The sequence below is a fragment of the Colius striatus genome, chromosome 3, assembly GCF_028858725.1.
Source record: "Colius striatus isolate bColStr4 chromosome 3, bColStr4.1.hap1, whole genome shotgun sequence".
NCBI lineage: Eukaryota > Metazoa > Chordata > Aves > Coliiformes > Coliidae > Colius > Colius striatus.
The window spans coordinates 42600404-42623738 of NC_084761.1; the positions used below are offsets into that span (position 1 = coordinate 42600404).

The 23335-nt window shown below is 37.2% G+C and overlaps 1 protein-coding gene across 1 annotated transcript in view; it reads right to left on the reverse strand.

Moving 5' to 3' along the window:
- EGF (epidermal growth factor) overlaps positions 1 to 5377 on the reverse strand; it is a 61434-nt gene extending 56057 nt beyond the window's left edge. The window contains exon 1 of the mRNA XM_061993396.1: positions 5251 to 5377. Coding sequence (XP_061849380.1) covers positions 5251 to 5377 — 127 coding nt within the window. The remainder of the gene's footprint in view (positions 1 to 5250) is intronic.
- Positions 5378 to 23335: the final 17958 nt, after the last annotated feature.

Here is a 23335-nt window from a genome sequence, read left to right on the forward strand (position 1 = left end):
CCTTGAGAATCAGTGAAAACGATGAATCATGTCATCGTGATGCTGGCAGCTCTCAATGACTTTGCATACAATTATGTTACTCTATTGAAAGTCCTGAGAAATACTCTGTAGCATTAGTATGCCTGGCAGGGATATAGAGAAGCCATAGTGAGACAGAATTTGTGTTTCATTATGGCCCCAAATACAGATATTATATACATAAAATCTACAAGTTCAGCTACACACACTCAAAAACTCTCATTCCAATTTGATGCCTGCAGAATTGGACTGGGAATAAATTCACTCCACTATATCTAGCCACCATCATAATCTCTTCAATAAGGTTGAACATGAAATTTCATCTAGGTTACAAAGAACAGAGCCTATCCCTTTCATCTGTTTTGATAAAAGCATATGCCTCTAAGAACAGAAGATAGCCAGAAATAGATGTTCCGTCTAACAGCAGGTCACAGTAAAATAAATGAAGGACATCTCGGTATCTTGTCTTTCAAAATTTTAAATGAGGTTTAAAGTACAACTTGATCACTCACAGTTTTTGAGAGGATAGAGGCTGTGAACTGCTCAAATATTATGGTAAGAAATACAATGTGAATGCAATAAGATAGTTATCTATTCCTGGACTCTTCAAGATATGACACAGATATGACAGCAGGACCAATCATATGATTTAATCAAACACAATTAGAATCAAATTTCAAATTTAAATAAAATACATAAATCACTTGTAGGTATCTTGAAAAGAAATGTCAAAAAAACCTCAAGGGACTACAATATCTTTAGATGTCTACCTTTCTGGACTCAGATCTCCAGGGTTTGAGTACTAGAATGAAACAAAATATATTCTGGGTTTGTTTTCAAAACAAATTCTATAAGTAAATTAGTAACTACAAACATGCAACTTTCAACAGACTATTATTGGCTTGCCTTTGAAAGATGAAGTTCACAAGGCTATCACTTGCCCCTCTTTGAAAAGGCATCAACAGAACTGTCATTCATCTCCCTTTAGAATCAGATTTCAAATTAAACACTAGAAAGTAGTCAGTTTTGTTTAAAACAGAACACAAAATTACTATCTGCTATTTTCCACTGAGCAGAATACTGATGATTCTTGCAGTATAAGTCACCATAAGTCACCAGTCTTGAAGTCTGCCTCTTAGTCTTCTTCAGGATTAAATTTCATGCATTATGTGACACCATTTCTGTCACTTCTTATAACATAGTCGCCTCCTTATTTTGATCTAAGTTTTTACAGTTATAGTATTTGTCTACATTCAGTTGTATCCAGTTTCCAGAGAATCTTATGGGAATCTTCTCATTAATTGGTCTGTGAGTTCAGACTCATATTCAGGAATTCCTGACTACTATTTGGTAACAACATTTTCTAGTGTCTTTCCCCAAGCCAATGTAACATGAAGTGAGCTAGCTGTAAGATACCTACTGAAAATGAGTTAAAAAGCATGTCTTGACTGTAGCTCTTCTGAAATACAGAAGGATACCGTGGGATCTCAACACATTTATCCCTATGTCATGATAAGGATTTAGACCATCGTTTCTCATTTCATTGCTTCTTACCGCTCCTTATGTGATGCTTGCAAAGAAAGCATAGCTGTGAATTAGTAAGGTTTTGGCATTTCATATTTCTCAGAATATAGCATAAAAGCTTTAACAATGTTTTCAGAAGGATGTATGGATCAAACTGAAGCCAGGATTTACCTAATTAAAGAGAATTTGGAGATGTAACAGTAAAGAGGAATAACTTAATATTCTGCATCACCAGTGCCACATGGCAGAAGAGTAGTGAGCAGTAAAAAAGAAAGAAGGAAAGCTTGAGACACAGAAAGAAACATCTAACTAAAAGAGCTGACCTAGATAGCTGCAGTTGTCACCTTCAATTGTGAGCTGTAGCTCTGTAGGAATGTGCAGCATGTAAACCCTGAAGACAAGGTCTGATCAGTTAATGCCAGAAGTTAGTAGAGATATGCAGAATTTCAGAACCCACAATTAGGTAAAACTTCAGTAATGTGGGTTGCATTTTTCCTGCTACACAATTTTTTTTACAGTATTGTCATTTAGGGTTTTTAAAAAACAGTCTCCCTTCACTCTTAAAATTTATAAAGTGAATATTCAAAGTCAGCCCTGAAGCCAAAGTACACCTACAGTATGGCAGTGTCCAGAACAAAATATATTTACCTGGAGTAGCCCAAGACTAGAGTCTAGCCTAAAACTGGTAACACAAGAGGCTGCTCTAGGGCCTTCTTCAGACAAACAGTGCCATGAGAGAATAAAAAACTGTTTTGTTAAAGTGGTACTTACTTCAGGAGGGTACAGCTCACCAATTCCAATAGTCAAAAAGCCCATCCATGGGTTTATCTTGTATGCATTTATGTTCAAATATGTCAGAAATTAATGCTCTCCCAGGACCAACTATGCACATGTTTTTTAACCCTGCAGGAGCAATTCCTGTGTAGCCCAGACCATTATTTTTAGAGATACAAAGTTCTATGTTTTCACTAGAGTCTAAGAAAGATGAGTTAAAGTTAACTGAGTCCCTAGTCATGACATTACCTTAAGATAAAAGATTACATCAAGAAGGCAGTGTCAGAAAATGCAGAAATATTTCAAATTCTACCGTAACTTGCCAATTAATTGATATGTTCATTCACTAGACTACTCTTGTGCTGACCTCATGATCTGTTCTCACATAATTTTTCTCTTATAAACCTTACTGTTGTGGGACATATGGTCCCTCTGAAAAGTCTCTTCTCTCTTGTCATACCGAGTCAGAATTAAAATAATCTCTTTTAAAATAACTATATAAAATTATATGAGACATTTAGGGTTAGATTTCACTATCCTTCCACAGGATGAGAAGGTCTTTGATCTTAAATATCTCTAGAAATAAAAGGAACTAATTAAGAAGCAAGCTATTTAGCAATGTAAGAAGAGCATGACCTAGACCTTCATCTGTAGTGGTAGTGTGGAAAACAAATCGAGAAAAGTCTAACATTTTCCAGTAAGTGTCACTTGTAAGAGTTTACTGACAGAGAGCAGACATCTTCTCAATTCAGGTTAGTCCCTATGGCTGGCAGGATGTCACCAGGGTCATAGACGATAGAGACCATTTTAAAACTGCTTTTTTTTTTATTACAGCTAACCAAGTATGATCTCCAAACCACAGATCAGCTTGCTGTCATTGTTCACAGTTCAGTAGTATGAGTCATGTCTCCCACTCATCACTTCTATACCCACTATTACCTTCAAAGCCTGCCTCCAGCTTCCTGCCACTTGCTTCCACTGCACCCTCTCTCTCACATAATTAATGAACTGGAATATGATACATCCAGTCTTCTGGTTTCAATACAACTTGTGTATCCAGCACAGAGGAAAGAACAGGAGAAATCTGTTCCACCAAAGTATCCTTCAGTCTTGTATTTAATTTCAAAATTTCACCTTTGCTTAACCCCCTGTAATCCAGTGGTCTCTAGTCAAAAAGATATCATAACATGTCTCACTTTTCATTTATTGCATGTTACATGGAATTGCCCAGAGTAGATCATAGTAACATTAGCTATTATGCAAAAGACTACTTTATTACTATTTCTTGCACAGTTTGTTGAATTACTAGAGTAGTTTTGCCTAGAGTCCCTCAGTTCATACAGTAGCAAATGTAACTAATTTTTAACAGAAAAGACCTAAGGTGGGGCAGGTTAGGTGTCTGGAAGAGTGATGTACACCAACACAAGAAATATGGCAACTGAACAAAAAAATATATCATTGCAACTTTTTGCACACCAATATTTATAGGGCATTTTTACTCATTAAACAATGGCTAAGCAAATCCCTTCATGTCAGTAGGATTCTTCTGCTATTTATGAGCTCATAATCAGACAATCCAGTTATGTAGAAATCATAACTAACATACATTCTAATTAGCTTGTGGAAGCTAGGTATTTATTAGCAAATAGTGTGGACCTGTAGGAGAGGTTGTATGAAACGCTGTTGAGGATGAGAGATACACACAACATATATTCCAGATTGAGGTTATAGAGAACCCAGTCTAGTCTGGTCCCAGGGACTGAATGGACATCATCAGTGGGGAGAATAGATGTTTTCCTACATGAACATCTTCTGATTTAGGCTGGCCTAAGGGGAATCCAGTTTGTGCACTTTAAGAGTGCTCCAGAACATAAAAACAAGCACAGTTAAGAGATATTAATTTCCGAAGTGTTTTTCTCATTTGAATTCAAGCATCAGTATAGAAGCATGCTAGATGTGTTTGGCTCTCAGGTAAATCTTCAGTCAAGTTTATCATTTGTACACAAAAAGTGCCTAGAGAGCATTTAACATGTATACTTCTATTTTTTGCTTACAAGGTGCTATTTCTTGGCAGAACGCACAGAGGGCACCTGTTATTAAATCACTCCAATCATGTCAAGAGCTGAGTCACAGGCTTTGAAGACCAAGCAGTCTAATGCAAAGCCATTAACTCGAATCCTTACAGAGAGTTTCCTCAGCTCCTTACTACAGAGACCACAACTTATTGTCTCTGGCTTTCTGAAAAGAGTTAGACTTCAAGACAGCAGGGTAGGGAGAAGGGTACTGTCATTCTTTATCTTACACTTTATAAAGAATAGGCATCTGCATTTTACACGTTCCAAATTACTGGAGGTGACTATATCCATATTAATATATACTATTATTAAGATATTTCACCCAGACTTTAGTACTACAGTATCAAATACATCTGCCATTCATGTATCATATGATACATTTTAAAATAAAAGCACACATATGTACATGAACCAATAAATATAGAAAGAGTAGATTTTAAAGTTACGTAGCCCACATCTAAGTGTATACTAATACATAATCATTAAAACACTCTTCCTACATACATACGGAAATATGCCTATAAACAAATTTTCATATCTAGAAGCACAAATATGTGAGTGCACATCTCACAAAGAATTTTGATAACTAGGGAACATTTCAGACCTCTTAATGATCATATAAAAACATTTAGCCTGCTTTCTCTTAGTTAAACTGACAGATAAGTGACTGATTTCTGAAAAATTAAATGCAATGAATTCTGTTCATTACAAAAAGGAAAAGATATCAAGATGCTGATGTATCAGTTTTGTCAGTACATTACACAAACAATCTGTACAAAAAACTCTTTGAAAATTATAAAGCTCTATTAAGAGAATACAAATGTAGTTTTTTTTAATCTGCAAATGGTCAGCAGCTTACCTATACAAGCAGAGTTTTCAGTCTTCAATCTGTATCCATTAGGACAGTTCCAGTGCTGCAGAGCTGAGAGGCTGACAAAACCAATTTTAAAAACCACTGGCAAAAAAGCAACAAGGAAGAGAAACATAATCTTGAGGGTTTTTTTGAACTGTCACTAGAGAAAAAAAACTAGCTTGTAGTCAGTCATATCCAGGACAAGATGAGCATGTGTAATTGCAAAAGGTTTCTGCAATCTCCCACTTTACACTCAGACATCTTATCACAATATTAAGTTTTATCTTTGTCTTGCTTTTGTTGTCACTTTAGCTCTTACTGTGTCTGACTACAACCTTGAAGAAATTCCTGGGAGATTTCTTCCACACACACATCGAAGGTTTTTCCTCTCTCTCTTTTGTTTCTTTTTTTTTTCTTCTTTGGAAGCCAAGTATGAAATGCCTGACACTCTTGCCACAAATTTAACACAGCTTAAAAGCAACGCTCACAGTAACCACTGTGAATTTCCTTGCAATAAGTAAAGTAGCTGGTTAAGTCTTAAAAGGAAAAAAACCTGACCACTGCAGCCCTCAGCGGAGTACAGGGAATGAGATCTCCAGGTACTGTCCTTCTGTAAAACGCAGTTGGTTTTTACATACAAACTTGGGCAGACTACTCTTTTCTTTTTAAAGCTCTGCTTGCCCCACCTCTTCTCTTTTTAGTACCACTTGAGTGAACCCTGTGTTTGCAAATAGTAATGTGGTCAGTTCCTTGCTACAGGGAACTGAGCCAGAATGCAGATACCCAACCTCTCATAATACAGTCTATTTAGAAAAGCAGCCAGCCCCTCCTGCTTGAGAAGTACCTGCAGCATGCCAGATAAGTTTTATTTCTCAGAGACTGCAGGCAAGTTTATAAAATGCCTTTTTAATCATGATTAGTTTTATTAATTTTAATAGTCAGAAACAAACTTTGTCATCAAAACATTTCATGCAAAAAGTGAGGAGGTGGGAGAAGGGGTGCCTCTGGTTTCTCAGATGTATTTCAATTGGAAATACAAATTGGCTTTAGGTTAAGTTCAGATCTAGGGTATGTGTTTGTAATTCTGATGTCAAAGAAGTTGCAACCATTTCTCTCAGGTCTGAATTTGCCCATCCTGCACTTCCAGAACACCTGTCATTAGAGACTGAAGCAAGTTGTTCTGAGCTTGCATCTCTCACACAGGTTGCAGTCATTTATATGCACATATCAATGCTGTAAGTGGCTACTGTTATGGTGCAGTGTTCTTTTACACCTATTTTACTGAGGTACTTAAACTAGAGAAATTCCAAGTGTATCAGGCTCATAGTTCTTCCACTGAGAAAAAAAAAAAAAAATCTCCTTTTCCCCAGTCCTTTGGCCTACACTAAAAAAGCTCTAGAGCACAAGCATAAGAGATTTGCTGAATTTCAAATGTGCTGAGATTTAAGCAGATATTTAAATGGTTGACTGTGCCAGGCTTTGTTGAGCTAAGTACTGTGAGACATTCGGTTTCTGTTAGCATTTTCTTTCCTTTTTTTTTTTTTTAATTCCTGCAGGTTGTGTAAGAATAAATACTAATACAACAGCTGAATACAGCAGCAGCTGTAACAGTAACCTACAGATAATACTAACCTACAGCTGTATGAGTTCTGCCTCTGAGAGTTTTGACCCCTCCCCCTTATTTGTCTCAATCAATAAGAGTCCAAACTTGCACTGTCAGAAAATAAGAGGCATGAAATATGATTATAAATTGAGTTTTTCTCCATTAAAAACAACTTGTTTCAGTCTGTGTGTAGTCACACTCTGCTCACTCAATCTTTGCTGCTACAGATAACACAGTTAATTAAATTCAGGCTAAAAAATGGCAGCCACTTTTCCATAGGTTCTGTCCAGAACTGAGTCTCTATTCTACATGCTATAAAATACAATAACAGTAATGTAAATTATGCAGGGCCAGACTCATGCCAAGACGCATTTGCTTCTCCAAATAGTCCCCTGGAATACAAAAGGGTAACCAATGTGAAAGACCAGTATAATGCCATCTCATCTAGGATTACAGGATCCTGCCCAGGAGCTGTGGTATGTTCCACATGAACCTCTTTACTAATTATGCAGTTGTTGGCTCCTCTCCACACAATTTTCTTCAGTGTTCAAGCTGGGAGCACGCAACCTACACAGTTCAAAAGGAATGTGTCACTTCTTTGTGAGCAATCAGCAGCAGTGTTTGCTAGACTGTGAGGGTAGCCAACCCTGCACAGACCTAACCTCTTCCAGGGAAGACTTGGACAAACTCACTTAAGGAGATAGAATTAAAAAGTTCTCCCTTTCCTATTAAAATCCAGTAGCAATTTTTGTCTCACATTCTTTTTGTCTCATTTACACACATTGCGATTTCTGAACATCTCCTTCAACCTTCACCTTCATTTCCTCTTTTTGCCTTTACTGAAAACACACATGTATGTCCCATAATTTCTCTTTTTTCTGTGATATAAAAGTGAACACAGAACTGACACAGCAATATCATAACGATCTTTTCCAGAAGAGATCCCTTCACAGTACTCAAATAAAAAGTGGTTTGTAAAGTCATTATTTTTACCATCCTAGAAATATAGGAATGGTTTAAAAATCAGAAGCAGAACCTCTTAATAGTGGCCTTATTTATTTTTATGCTCAAAAATCCAATACTTAGACCAGAACTAATCCCCAGACACGCAATGTGATGGGATATGATATAGGCCTAAGGATGTAAATAAGTTACTTGAAAGGGGATAAAACCAACCACCTCCCCTTAGGCCAAACCAGAAAGTTTTCAATAAAGTGTGAAATGTGTTATGCTGTACCACACCTAAACTTTTTAGCTGTACCATTTTTCACCATGTGGTTCAGCATATCACACACAAGGATTTCTTCACACCAAAAGCCTTTAAGCATTTAAGTAGTTGTTCAAATGTGTTTCTATAAAGCAAATTGTTATGCTCACTTACGCATATTAAGTACAGCAGTTTAGTCTAGCACTGATACAATAAGTTAGACTAAAACATCACAGTAGTCTCATTTTTAGGGTTCACCACAGGATCAATGTTCTTAAAACATTGGCAAATGTTCTTTTGCCACAGAAGGCAAATGTTCTTAAAATTATCTGTCCCAGTATGTAAATGCAAAGAGCTAGTTTAGTTTCATTTCCCCTGCTGGCTCAAAAGATTGATGAATTATTAACAAATAAAATTTTTATTTGTTTCTTTAGGAAATCCTGCTATCTTGGTCAGCTTTCTAATGCTTCCTTTGGCAAAGGTGACAAACACCAGCTAAGGATTTAAATGGAGATCCTCTTCTCTCACCTTGACAAGAAACTCCTGATATCTAGTTCAAGGAGAGCATATTCTGGGTGTTTGTAAAGGAAAAATAATTCTCCCTGTTTTTTTATTCTTCTTTACTACACATTACACTAGTTTGTCAGCACTTTGGCTTCTCTTCCTATCAGCCTTTGGAAGTTTGATTCTGGTCTTAGGCATATTCTAATCTGGTTAAAATTATATTTTATAGTCATCACACTCCAAATTATTACCAACACAGGTTAATGATTAAATGCAAGAGTTCACTAAAATAACATAGGAAATGTGTAGTGGCTATCTCTAGTACAAATAGCACAATGAAGAACACTCAGATCCCACAAAACAGCTTCCAGATCCTCCCTAGTGGCCCAAGGAAATTTGCCAGCCCCTGGGTCAACACACTCATGTACACATCATTCTGTCAGAAAAGGTATTGCCACCAGAGCGTGAGGTAAATTACATAAGCAGCTTTTACTACCGGGGATTTCTTTTTTACCGGGGATTTCTGATAGCCTTCAGGAAAAATACACAACATTTTTATAAGCCATGCCTTACATCTACTTACTGAAGCCCGAGTGGGGGATGACTGACTCTAATCAGCATACTTTCCCTGACAGAAGACAGTACTTGAGTCAATACTGCTAAAGTCATTTCAGCAGGTTGGCCTGTATCATGTATAATTCTGGCACGTGAGATATTATGTAATATTAAATTGCCTGGGTGGGGGTGGGGGATGTGCAGTGTGAGAGAGTGGCATATTCCAGTGATCTCTAAAAGCCAGGAATGCTTAAATTATCCTCCCAAGATGTGACGATTATTCCAGCTTTCCCCTCAAGCATGTCACTCATTGTTCTCTTCAACAATTTGGGGGTGATATCTGGCTGGCAAGATGTTGTAATTTTATTTATTAGTAAAAGTAATTAAAAAGTGGGGCTTTAAGTCATGAAGGCTTTGTGAAAACCAAGGGCTATTGTAGGTAATCTCTTTCCAGTTGTCTCAATTTGTTTTACAGTAACAGTTACAACAAATGTCCACTGAGGGGTATTTTGGCAGTTTGTGACTCATGTCTTTTCTTTTAGGCTTACAATTTTTCCTACTGCAAGCTGATCTGAAGGAAAAGAAATACCAAAAAAAAAAAAAATCCACACTAGAAACACATTGTTAATTGTAACTGATATTATCTTTTTAAAGCAGTTTTACATTTCAAATTTTGACAGGCACCTTTCACCAGTTGCTGTACAGTGAGTACTTATTTCATCAGATAGACCACACTGGAATCCACAGAAGCATCCAGAAAGAGAGTTAATTATGCTCTCTCTTGTATCCAGTCAGTACAAGAGTGAAACATTCTGGGGAAGCCACATCACGCATTACTAACTTATGACATTTATCAATGTTAGATGACTACATTAGGCCTCTATGTTAGCAGATATAAAGGAGTATTTAAAATAGTATGTTGAAAAAGTCATTTGGCTCTCTGAAGTGGAGATAAAATTGAAGATAAAAAGCAAGTCATTTGTTAACATGAGGTCTATGCAGCTTGCTATATGAGAACATTGGAGCAAGGATCTTAGTAACAGGTATGGCGTTACTTCACTGTCTGGATCAAAAAAATGTATCCTCCCCCTGATTTTTTGCTGTATTTCCATCCCAGGGATAGCTCCATCTCACCCAACACAAGATGATTCCCAGTCCATGTAGGAAAGTAACCACTCTAACAGATCTCTCAGTAGAAGAACAGTGGCTGATTTTCAGAGTTGCTGAGCACTCACTGATACCAGTAAGAGATAAAGATTTTTAAACTTCAGTCCTTAGGTACTTATTTGGAGTCCATCTATCACAAGTATTGCTATTTTTACTCTTTTTATTCCATAAATTCTAGGTTGGGAAGATGAACAATCAAAATTACTTTTTAAGTAAACTTCTCTCTCTGCATTACAGACTTTCTCAGATGGTTCATTTTTCTTGTGAATGTGAGGCTCTTCAGAAAATAAACACCAGGGAATATGTTATGGTTTCACTTTACATCTGCATCATTGGCTATGTGGAACAGAATCACTCTGTTTACCAATTTAATTCACTTTGTCAAATTAATCCCATTTCACCTGGTGCATCTGTTTCACCAGTTTGGCATACTTACACAAACACACACCTGCATGAGCTTACTTCTGTGCATCAATCACATCATAAAGGCATAACTAAACAAGACAGACATTCAATAGGAGTAGAAGTAAACACAAACATTGTTATAGTCAGCTTTCCACAGCAAAAGTACCTGAGATGAACTCCCAGTTGCTGCCAGGCTCAAACACCCTGAAGGAGGCAATGACTTCCTGAGCATGCTACAAGCCACTTCCTGAGCATGCTACAAGCCACATTCCTTTTGTGGAAATGTAACATTTTCCTGTACATGGCCATGCAGCTGGTGCCAGAGGGACGTGACTGTGAATTTGTGGACAGTCAAGAGCAAGCACAGTAAAATACATTGCTAACTGCTGGGAATGTCATTTCCCTACAATTTCTAGAACAGGTTCAAGAGATCTCCAGAAGCAAAGATGTCCTAATTAATAAATTTTTGAACACTGAGAATCTCCTGAAGAATTTGCCCAGAGTCTGATGAAATTAAGCTTGCACTGGAAACGTAAGTTTGATGTGGTGTCATTTACTGTGTGGGATAGCTTTAGAGGTGCAAGTACAAATCTAAAGCCAAAAAATATTTGGTTGTCAGACCCTACCCACAGAGGCCATAAGAGCCCTGCCCCTACCCACAGTGGCTATGAGAGTCGTGCACGTGCATTTCTCATACTGTATCAGGAAACAGTTGGTACAAAAAGTGGCAAGTGATCAGCAAGGGGCTCTGCCATGGAGGAGGCAGCTTGACCTGACAGCACCCCAGAGAGAGCCTCACAGCTGCGGGTGGTGCAATGCCAGAGCCTATCGCAGACCCAAATGCCACTGTGAGCATGATATCCCAGAACTTGGCATCCAAATCCTGCAGCTACCAAACACACCCTGCTTGAGACCACAGCTGTCAATTCTCTATCTAGACAGGGACAAGGAGAGAAGAACAGTAGCGAAAAAGACAGGCATACTAAGTACAAGCAATAAGCCACAATATATTAACTTTTATCTAATGATCCTGCATACTCCAAAGTTTCAGGTAGATCCTGTATTGCTGGTAGGGTGATGAATATGGAGCATCCAGTTCAAACTTGAGTGACAGTGGTGACTTCAGAAAGGGGAGAAACAGTTCTTCACAGTAGTCCTTTTCCCTCTGTAGCCATGTGAAACACTACCAGTGCTACTGGAGTCTCCTGAGATTGACTGTAGGAATTAGAAAGGGTATTATTCCTATAGTGTTTTTGAATGAAATGAAACAATCTAACAAAGACTTGATCTCAGGGAGAGATCAAGCAAATACTAAGCACTGAGTTAAGCATTGAGGACCAAGGAAAATAATTTTGGAATGGAGAAGCAACCAAAGGACTGTATAACCAACAAATAAATGGCAAGCACAGTGGTCATTAGCAGTCACGTACATTCTTACATACATCTACTCAGCTGCACGGCAACGACCTATGTCTGCCTAACAGAAGAGTGAATGAACAGACTCCTGAAAGAAGCAGCTACTTCCTTTATAGTTGCCAGTATTAGCATAGCCTTTGCCTTACACTAGGCTGTCAGCTTACAAACCAGGAAAAGTAACAGTGAAATGAGGTCCAGATAGATTTCATAAATTAAAATGTCTATGGATACACAGACAAATTCTTTGACTATTATAACCATATGCACACTGTATTAAAAGGTTCCTTCATTCCATCTACATCCCTGGTACAGGCTCCCTGTGTGATCTGGCAGGCTGTGCAAAGCTATGCACCTCACTGTTCACCTTTTTGTAGTAAAAAGAACCAATTCCCTTTTACATGAAGAAGCATTACTTCTTTGAAGTAGTTGTTATAAAGTTGAATTGAAACATTGTATGTAAGATGTAAGGTAGTGTTCAAATCTGCAAGGTAATTATTAATTTATTACAGCTGAGATCACATAGAGAGAATAAATTATGCCATAAAATAGAAGAAATATAATTTGGGTTTGTATAGTAGTTGCATCATAATTTGGAAAATTTTCTTGCCAAGTGGTGTTTCAAAGCACTGAATACTTTTAAATATCATTTGTTACTCTCAGGATGCAATGGAAGTTTACTTCTATACAGAAGAGCACAGTAAAAACACACTTCCTTCAAAGAAGATATGTTAATGTTTATAGTACATTTCTACCAAAAATCATTGCATTGTAGTGTAGAAACTTTTCTTTTTCAAAGTTCAAACTCAGTTTATTATCATAAAGATTCCTATTAGTGCTTTATGATAAAATACACAGAAGCCTTTGGTGACTTTACTGGAACAAACACAGGACATCAGTAGGAATACATCAGCTAGCTTAAACTACTAAGGGAGCATTTCCAGAACTCACTTCCTTATACAGTATATTAAAAAAAACCTCTCAAGTCACTTCACAAGTTACCAAACTAAAACCACAGTAATAATGAACAAAGTAGGTAACCCAAAATGACAATCGTCTATAAGATATACCCCAACCATCTTTATTATTAAAGACTAGCGTGCTTCAGAGCCATTCTGTATAGTATTACACTCCTATTGCAGCTGAGATGAAACAGACATTAGGTCAAAATTATAAAAAGGCGTACCCACCCAAATCCTTCTCAGTAATGCCCATGGGAGAAGGTTTGGTGCACCTCTTGGGCAGTGCTTTGAAAATTAGCTGTAGGTGCCCAGTTTTCCAAAGTGAAACAGGACTCTAGTAAGGGGAGAGAGGCATGGGTAATCTATTCTGAGAGTTTGCATGTGTTTCCCAGTGCTAAAGAAACCTCTCCATTTGTGTGTTTGTGTTTGACCGCCTTATTTAGAACTGGGCTGACAGGCTAAGGCAGAACAGTCATAAGAAGAAACCTAAATACTTAAAATATCTAGGCCAAACTCTATAATTCTAATATCATCTATGCATCTCTAGAGAGACTTACAGAAGGGCCTGCCTTAAGTATATTGGCATAGAAGTCAAAGACTCTCATTCCTGCACACATTCTCAATGCTCACAGCCACTCATTGCTGTCAAACATGCAGACCAAGGGCAGGGACTCTCCTTGAATGTTGCTGGATCACAGTTTCATCTTCACGTTCCAGAATAAAACACCCAGAGTGACAGGTCTTTGGTTCCAGCCATGATGGAGAAACTGTTTCTGAGTTCATTGAAGTCAGTATCAAACTCATATTGATTGTGTTAAAAACGATGAACTAAGCTTACCTTATTGAAGGGACAGATTCTTGTCTTAACTGTCAACACAGCTTTAAAAAGTACAACTCTTTTTCTCCCATAGAAATCAGAAGATATTAGGTCCTTGGGTAAAGGCATATCTCTATCATATACTCTCTAGGGGCCACTTAAATTGTTTATTTTTTCAAGTCTTTATAATTTAACTTAGGCCTGACACTCAGAAATATATAAAAATATTTCTATTATTTTATAAAATAAGTTTGAGGATATGGTTTTCATGTTACGCTCTTTTACACCTGTTGCCTACGCAATTTGCCATTGCTTGGGCTACGAAATGGACATTTCTTTCTCAATCTTAAGTCTACAAGAGGTTCCAGCCGCAAACCCTAACTAGCAGCTGGCAACAACATTCCTTTTGCTCTACTACCAATAACAGGTTCCTGCTCATTACTATACAACAAAGCAATTATACCTTCAGAAATTATTAGTTATTTAAAATTATTCATGTCATAGTGGAGCTACTACTGATTCTTTTGTCACAAGGACAAGTGCAGAGTCCTGCACCTCTGGAGGAACCAGTACAGATTGAGGATTGACCTGCTGAAGAGCAGCTCTGCAGAGAGAAACCTGGGAGTCCTGGTTTATAATAAACTAACCATGAGTCAGCCTCATGGCTATGGAGTCCAATGGCATCCTGGAATGCATCAAGAAGAGTGTGGCCAGCAGGTGCAAGGAGGTTCTCCTTCCCCTCTACTCTGCCCTGGTGAGGTCTAATCTGGAGTACTGTGTCCAGTTCTGGGCTCCCCAGCTCAAGAGGGACAGGGAACTTCTAGAGAGAGTCCAGTGAAGGGTCACCAAGATGATCAGGGGACTGGAGCATCTTCCTTATGAGGAAAGACTATGGGAACTGGGGCTGTTTAGTCTAGAGAAGAGGAGACTGAGGGAGAATCTCATTAATATTTACAAATATCTAAATGGTGGATGTCAGGAGGTTGGAGCATCCCTTTTTTCTGTTGTATCTAGTGACAGTACAAGGGGTAATGGGATGAAGCTGGAACACAAAAAGTTCCATTTAAACGTAAGAAAAAACTATTTCACTGTGAGGGTGAGGGACCCCTGGCACAGGCTGCCCAGGGATGGTGTGAAGTCTCCTTCTCTGGAGGTCATCAAAACCCACCTGGACACGTTCCTATGCGATCTGATCTAGGTGAACCTGCTTCTGCAGGGTGGTTGGACTAGATGATCTCTAAACCCCTACCGTTCTATGATTCTAAGATGAAGGGCAATAATCTGCTAAGTGCAGAACTGTTCAAAAGAGAACAGCATGGTAAGTATTTTATGATAAATGGTTTGCTTGTATTCCTGCATGGTTGTTGAGAACTCTTGGAACAGCTGCATCCATGATGAATAAATTACAATATTCCTACTTCACTATTTTTACCAGGACTCATCAGATTAAGCATATTGTTTAATTCACACAAATGTACAGACAGGAAAAGATTGCTATATCATAGCTTCATCTGTTTAATGTAGATCATTTTAGGATGAAAATTTACCTGCAGAGTAGTCAAGATTTCTCCTGTCTAACCAACAGGTCTATTCCTAGAAGTAATGTGATCACTATCCAGCAGCTTTGGAGAAAAACATCAAGTCTTTTTAGTGTAGAAAAGCTCTTGTCAATCAGTGTTTAGGGAAAGTAGTTAGGGCTTGAAGTAATAGTCTGGAGATTGGAGTGCTAAATCCAAAGCAACTGTTTTTCTGTGACCAGCTGAATTGCAGAGTTACTGCAAAGTAGCATTTCCACAAAATTAGAAAGCAAGGAGACACCAAATAAGGAAATGATATGTTACATTGTAAATGGCAGCCACTTTTGTGCAGCCCCTCTACTCAAGCAATGGATGTGTTAAGCGTTATGAGTGGCAATTTCATGGCAGCTGGCAGGGATATTTCTCATAAACTGATGGCCTTTGAGGATAATGAAACTGCTGTACATAACAAAATTCTCACATCTCTCTCACAAAAGTGTCAGGCAGAACACAGGTCCTGATGGGTACTGTGGCCAACTCAAACAAACATGATTTGTCTGTGGTCATCAATGGTTACTTACGCATACCATGTCCATACAGTGATAAAAGGAGACCTTTTGGTTGCATCTTCACAGGCTCCTTTATTATGCTGATAATCTCAGTCATCTATGGTCTCCTTAATAGAGAGTCAGACATCCTTAGACTTTCCTGGTATAATATTTTTTGAGATAGGTTTGAAACACATTAGCAAGGGATATTTTGTTTGACATTACTGTTTTATCAATACCACAACTGCCTTATGATCTACCTGTCAAATTTTTTAAGTTATCAAGAAGTGGAAGCATCTTCTGCATCTCTCCCATAGCCCAGCCTCTTGCCAGACACTCTTGCTAATTGTGCGTACTTATTCTTGGCGTCTGAAGGCTGCCTGAAATGACGTGTGACAGGATTCATTTCACTGTGACTGAAGTATCACTCCCCTAAGTCTTGAGCTACTGGCATTTTCTGAAACGGCTGTGGGCTTAAAAACATCGTCAAATGCCAGTTCCCAGGATGTGGTCAGTCGGTTATGTAGAGCATCTCTTTAGAACCCATTCCTATGTTTTATCCCCAGCCCACACAAGGTCAGTATCAGACAGTTGATAAAGAGCATGGCCTTTCGTGGAATTTACTCCAAATATTCATCAGAGGAAGAACTCTCATAATTTCAGATATATTTTTAGGTGGTGACATTTGACTTCAACTTCCTTCAGGCCTGTCTCTCTGCTCTTTTGATGAATCACAAGTTATTTGTATTACAGTTGGCTTCCTATAAAGTTTTGTCAATTCATTCTGCCCAGAACGTCCTAGAACTGTGAAGGATCAGAAAGATATGATGCTATGTTCCTAACAGATGCTATGAAAGTACATCATCTTCCTAGTTTATTTCCCTTTTCTGTTTCAATATTCTTCCCAGTAAGACTGAAAATTAGTCTGGCAGTGCTGTCCACATTCACCCCAGGTTTCTTTCTAGCTGGCAGTTGTCATCAAATACTGTCCTAGCTTTTACCATTTAACATCTGGCCCATCTCCTATTTACACTTCACTTAGACTCCATTGATGGCAAAGGTGTCAATCACACAGATCTTTACCTATATAGGCTCAGAGAGCCTATCTTTATCTTTCCTTCAGCTTAAGTCTAGACTTCCACGAGTCTTGTTACGAAGCAGCAAGCTCCTAAATGAATATGAAATATAATGAAAAAATAAGGTAAATTAAATTTGTCTTAACTCTACTGAAAATCATTCCTGGATCCACGTATTGGAACTGGTGAATTCTCACTAATCTTCTTCCTTGGAGTTCTTGACCGTGATTTTCTGAGCCAAAAGATTGGTGAAAGAGGTCTTTCCCCTCAGGGAACTGAGTACTCTTCAGTAGTTTTTTTTTTTTTTTACTTATTCTTACTTGTGTGTTTCTTTTAGGAATTTCTTCGTTACACATGCATTCTCCCTCACCACAGCCTTTTTGCTTGTTTAGAATCCATGTTTGATCAGGTTGCCAATTTAACACTCTCTTCCAAACTAGACCTTCACATAAATAGTTATACTAAAAATTATTTCGTGTCCCAGTCACCAAACTATGATTTATGTGTTCATCTTGTACTGAGCACCTTTCTAAGTGACTATGTGCTGATTCTGGGCCTTTGGAATTTTTTGAAAAAGAGCAATTGTTTAACTATTATTCCTTTTTTTTGACACCATTTTTGTCTGATCAGCTCTTAAAAGAATTTTGATGACCATTCTTCTAATTTCTTTATGAAAGTAAATGATTCCCATCCTTTCATATCATTTGATCCATATGTTATTTCTATGTGAATCTTCAGTAGTAAGAAACTGGAAACTGAATCATCTTTTGACAGGCTGAACTTGAGTCTGTACCAATTCACATTCAGGAAATTTCCAGAGCTAAGTCACTGTTAAAGACACAAGAAAATGGCACTTTTTTTTCTATCAATTAACAAGGAACTTTATTAGTTACCTCTCTCCTCAAGAGTTTCAAAGAAGTAGTTCATAGAGATGTTGGACATAATGTCTATTCAATCATTATGCCTGACCAGAACAAAGACAGTTATTTTTCTGGCTTGTGAAAAACGTGGCTTGCATTGTTTCTGCTGCTGATTACCCCATCCAAAGGGAATGTCTGCTCCTCTGTCAAAGAGTAAAGAATGCTCAAGCAAGCTAAGGAGCAAATAAACACCACTTTTGTGCATGAAATTGTGCCTCTGACATTCTAAAGAGATTCATTCCTAAGGCTGAGAAATTTCAGGCAATCTTCTACTAAAATATACTAAACGCAATTTTCATTCAGGCTGAACTCAGAATGATTGGCACAAAGCTCTAGGAACCAAGTGGATATCAGTATAATACGGATGTGACAGTAAATGCTACAATTGCGAGGTGTAAGTTATCCTCAGCTATGAAATTTATGTTCCAGAACAAGCAGGAGTGTTATGATTCATGTTTTCATGCTCCTGCTTCTGCAGGAAGGAAATCACTCCACCATGTCACTTTTATGCTGGAGAACAAGAAATACAGAGTATTTTTCTTTTTTTAGACACAACAGTATGAAACCAGCTCAAGACCTGAGAGCATGCTCTGGAAAGTAGCCATGGATAATGTCATTCATGTGTAATCTCAAGCTAGCAGCACACTGCAGGATTAGTTTGACACAGAAGAAGAGTCTATCTAAAGTCAAGTAAGGATAAAATTTAAAAGACAAAGAAAAGAGAAAAGTAGCATTAAAAGAGAAAGCCATATTGTTCTGAATTTAATTTGCCATCCTTTACAGTTGGCTCCTTGACGTACTCATATATTGTCCTCTCTCTGTCTGAGATTTCACTTCTACATGATTTTAAATACAAGGAACTGGGTAATGAAACAAAAAAACATAATTGGTACGAGTTACTTTCAGAAATTCAAACATTTGGCAAGATCTTAGCAGCATAAAATTCAGACAAGTGACTCAGAAGTCGATCCGATCAGCCCACAGCTGATCATAAAGCTCCTTTCTCCCATAATAAGACAATGGAAGAAAATATGTTTCATTTTAGCCTTCTCTGCACATGAAATATTTCACAGAGTCCTATCTCAGTCACCTTAGTTCCACAAAAACCAAAACCCCCATACCACTACCAACTTCCTTTAACTTGTTCTTAAAAAGCTGTGCAAAAATTTGATTACTCATCTCCTTTTAGAATATTTTCTTGTCAGAGTATTTTCTCCAAAATGCAATAATTCGCACATTGTTGGTAAGCTGGCATTCCACTATTATAAGAGGTTAAAGTTATAGCTGTTTGTACAGTCGACTCCCTTCATAACACTAGCGTCTTTCAAAAATACAAGACCTGAAGTTAGATCAAATATATTTAAAATACATACTTGACATGTGTTAATGAAATTGCTGCAATAATTGGAGTAATATCACATTCTTTTCTAAACACAAGGTTAGAATGTTATTTCATAAAAAAACAAAAACTCAGAAATAAGTGCATCTTGTCTATTGAAAGCTGATATTCTTTTGTTCATAGCTGCTTTCTGAATTTATTGATTGAAAATATTCTCATTCCAAAATCTATTAATAAGGCACATAACTTTGTAAAAAGAAATCTCTCCTTCCTATAGGCTGTTTCAGATTGATATTTCAGCATAACTTTGCCACAGTTTAGCGAAAGAGTCTTTCAGATTTATTTAAAAAGTTTTTTAAAACGACACATTAATCATGCCTCCAGTCTGATGTGAATTTTGATCTTCTGAAATTCAGAGGAAAACGTTTTCAGTGATATTAAAAAAAGGTAGAAGCCCCCTATTCTACTGAAAACTTCTCAGCTTCAACAAAGTGACAGTGCTATGCTAGAAGTTCTATGGCTCACTATAACACCCAAAAGAATGTCATAAATTCTGTGAGAGAAGACATTCAGGTCAGCATGTTTTCAGTCTACATTGTTATATCATTTTCAGAAGGTTCATTTTGAAATTTCATGTGTGCTTGTGAGAGAAATTCAGGTTGGTCTACTTCCCAGCCACAAGTCTGAAAAGTTGGTTGTTTTTAAAAGCAAATCATAGATCATGATGGATTAATACTGGAGTATGTTATATCTGGGATTCACACCCTAGCCAGAACTGCTAACCAATATGCATACCCCTCTTTCTTGCAATAAATGCATAAACTACTCATTCCCTCATTTTCAGTTTGCATAGACTGTGCTCTTCAAAAAACTTTCACAGCTTTCACTGGGACACAGGCAGGCTTTAAGACCAGCTTCAAGTACATTCTTCAAATTCCCCTGGTGCCTTTGTTTCACTCTCCTACTTTATAGCTGCCCTCACCTTGTCAAAACTAGGCGCACACTGAGCTCCACTCATTGCAACAGGCTGACAGTGTCTTCAGCCTTTTACAGCTACCTTTCTGCAAACATCCCAGCACCTTCACTATGTACATAGCAGAATCCCAAGCAAAAGACATTGTGGAACTCAGTCCTAGCATTCTCTAGTCCATTGTTTCTCAATCTTCTTTTTGTATTTCCTCTCATTCTCAGATTTCCTCTTGCCTCCACAGCTGCAACTCATCTCATTTTGTCTAAAGCTTGAAACAAAGAAGCAAAGGCAAAATACATTAATGTATAAAAACAATCTTTTATTTTCACATGAAAACATTGAAGCAAGGATTATGGTTAACTATGGCAAGTGTCGAGGCTCAACTAAAGCTCAGTTATTTCATTAACCATTCCGTTTTGACATACCCACTGCAGATAACATATAAAAAGAGGTCTAACCTTTTGGGTAAAATACAGGATGAATTGAGCTAACAAAGTGCAAAACATATGGAAGGCGATGCATAAATATTGGTTAAATCCTCTCCAAAATCTCCCACCAGGCAAGCACAGATTATAGTAATTAGTGTTCATAGTGAAGACTGAGTCAGTGTTACATTTCAAGATAATATACAAATTGATTAAGGAATTAAAAAAAAAAACCACACCTCAGTCCTTCTAGTATTAATATAAACAATTTATAGTGTAAAAATTTGTGTCTGTTACCAGAATTATGTCTTTAGCTCTTTATTTAAATCAATGCTATGTGATGCAGGACACAGGTTGTTATTGTGTGATTTGGCCTTTGCATCAAATTCTGACTGAAATTCCCCAGAAAATTTGCTGTTTGGATATGAGGTATAGACACATGTCTGGGTTATATAACTCTGTTGTCTCAAGAGCTGTAGGAAAAAAAAAAACAACTCATTTTCTTGAAAGAACATGTCCTTTATAATATATTCTATCTTTGAAACACTGATAGCACACGTAGTCGTAGAGATTAATTTCTAACTTTAGGATATGTTAATTCCACAAGGATGTATTGATGTATCACCTACAAGTCAGGTGACAGCACTTTTGAACTGCCAAATTAGTTTTAAGTTACTTGCAAAGCTTTGAAACCTGAAATCAAAAATTCTCCAGGAATTAAAATAGAAATGTTAAAATAATTGCTGTCATTAATGATGAACATGGTGGTTTTAATTGGAAATACCTTCAGCAACAACTACAGGCTAAACAATCTATATGGAAAAAAGAGAAGGCAACTATTATAACACTTCAGGTCTAGCTAAAAAATTTAGTTTATCACAAACTGCCTGTCAAATGAACCTTGATTTTGACACAGAAAGGCTTTTTTTTCCATAAAAAAATCTCAAATTTATAAAAAAAATGACAAAGTGAAAGTATCTCACTCAGAAAACAAAAAATATTTTTACTGCCATCAAATTTATGCATGCAAAAAGAGGAAAGAGTGCTTTTGAACTAGCAACACGGAAAGAAGGACCAGGCTGTTTTTATAAAAGCATATGCAGGTAAGATAATTTTGTACTTTTGAAGATCTCACCTGCTTCGTTACTACAGATACCATGGTCTCAAATACTCATTCTATTATTTCTGACTACCGAGCTCGATCATGCTGTTTTTTTAAAGTGTTAATTTTCTGATATGATTTTACGTTAGAGGTTTTTTGTCAAAGTATTTTCCTCTCATCAAGCTATGCCTTACAAGAGAAGCTCTCTAGCATTCGTGCCAGCAAAATTTAGTTCTACACTAGTGGCATGAAGAATGCCACTATTTTCAAGTTAACTACGCTTTGGTTTGTAGCTTTAAGTCATATTTCTCCCTCTGGAAAGAGAAGATTCACAATTTTCTAGCAAAACATACAGTTCTTCTAGGCATAGAAAGGCCCAAGAAAACAATGCAGTTGTAATTTTTAGGAAAAACTGTGGTTCTCAATTCATACATACTCCTAACTGTAACATGTGAACCTAAAACAACAGAATTTTATATTTACTTCAGTCAATAAAAAGCAGCCTCAGAATAGACAATCCATTGCTATCATTAATAGGCAATTATGCATTCATCTTTACTAGTAACATTGGGAAGTATGCCCACATTAAACTATCACTATGCTTATTGAACTTCATTAAACATCTAATCTGAGGATCTTAGGACAAGACCTCCTCTTAATGCATCACAAAATGTATTTTATTAAAACAGGGTAGTGCATAATATTGTGCAGTATCTATGTAATATATAGATATACTAGAGTGTGTGTTGCATTACTCAGTAAAATTTTTCTGTACAGAGATATCTGAGATTGAGGTATATAGACATATGTATCCAAGTAAATTCTAAGGCTGAGATTTTGCAGTAAGATATTTGATGTAAATTAACAGTATTAATATCTAGCATTTCTCGCAGAGTTAATCGTAACGGTATCTTACCTGAGCTTCACAATACTACAGAAGCTCCTTTGTCATAGCCGCTTCAAAACGACAGTATGATATTTATTGTGCCTCTCAAGAGTCCATAAGCTGTGGCTTACCTAGCTTTCAGTCCTAATCAGTCTGAGAGAAACTTCCAGGACAAGGTGCTGTACAAACAGAGCTGTATGACATCGCAAAGCACAAGCTGATTTCAGAAGAAAACTTGTATTTTCAAATAAAGTTTTGACCTCAATAGAAGTAGTTTAAATTGTTTTCTTATTAAGTACATAGTTTTATTAAGGTCGTAATTGGTGTTTGATGTATGCAACTAGAACAACAGACAGTAAAATAAGAGAAAACAAAATGATGCTTTAAGAAAAAATAGAAGATCTTTAATCAGGCAACATTTCATGCTGTATTTATCTTTTGAAGAACACCATCCCTTCACATCCAAAGTCATAAAGATTAAAAAAAGAAACAGGCAACTTTTGTCTTCTGTTTTCCCTTCTACTCACCACTCTACCCATCCAGTAGACTGCACTACATCAGATAATATAGTCTGACCACCACCTAGCACCAACCTGCTTCCAGAAGCAGTATCATAATTTTTGATTAATTTTACCTATTGTGTATTCCATCACCTCCACCCGCACTCATATTCAA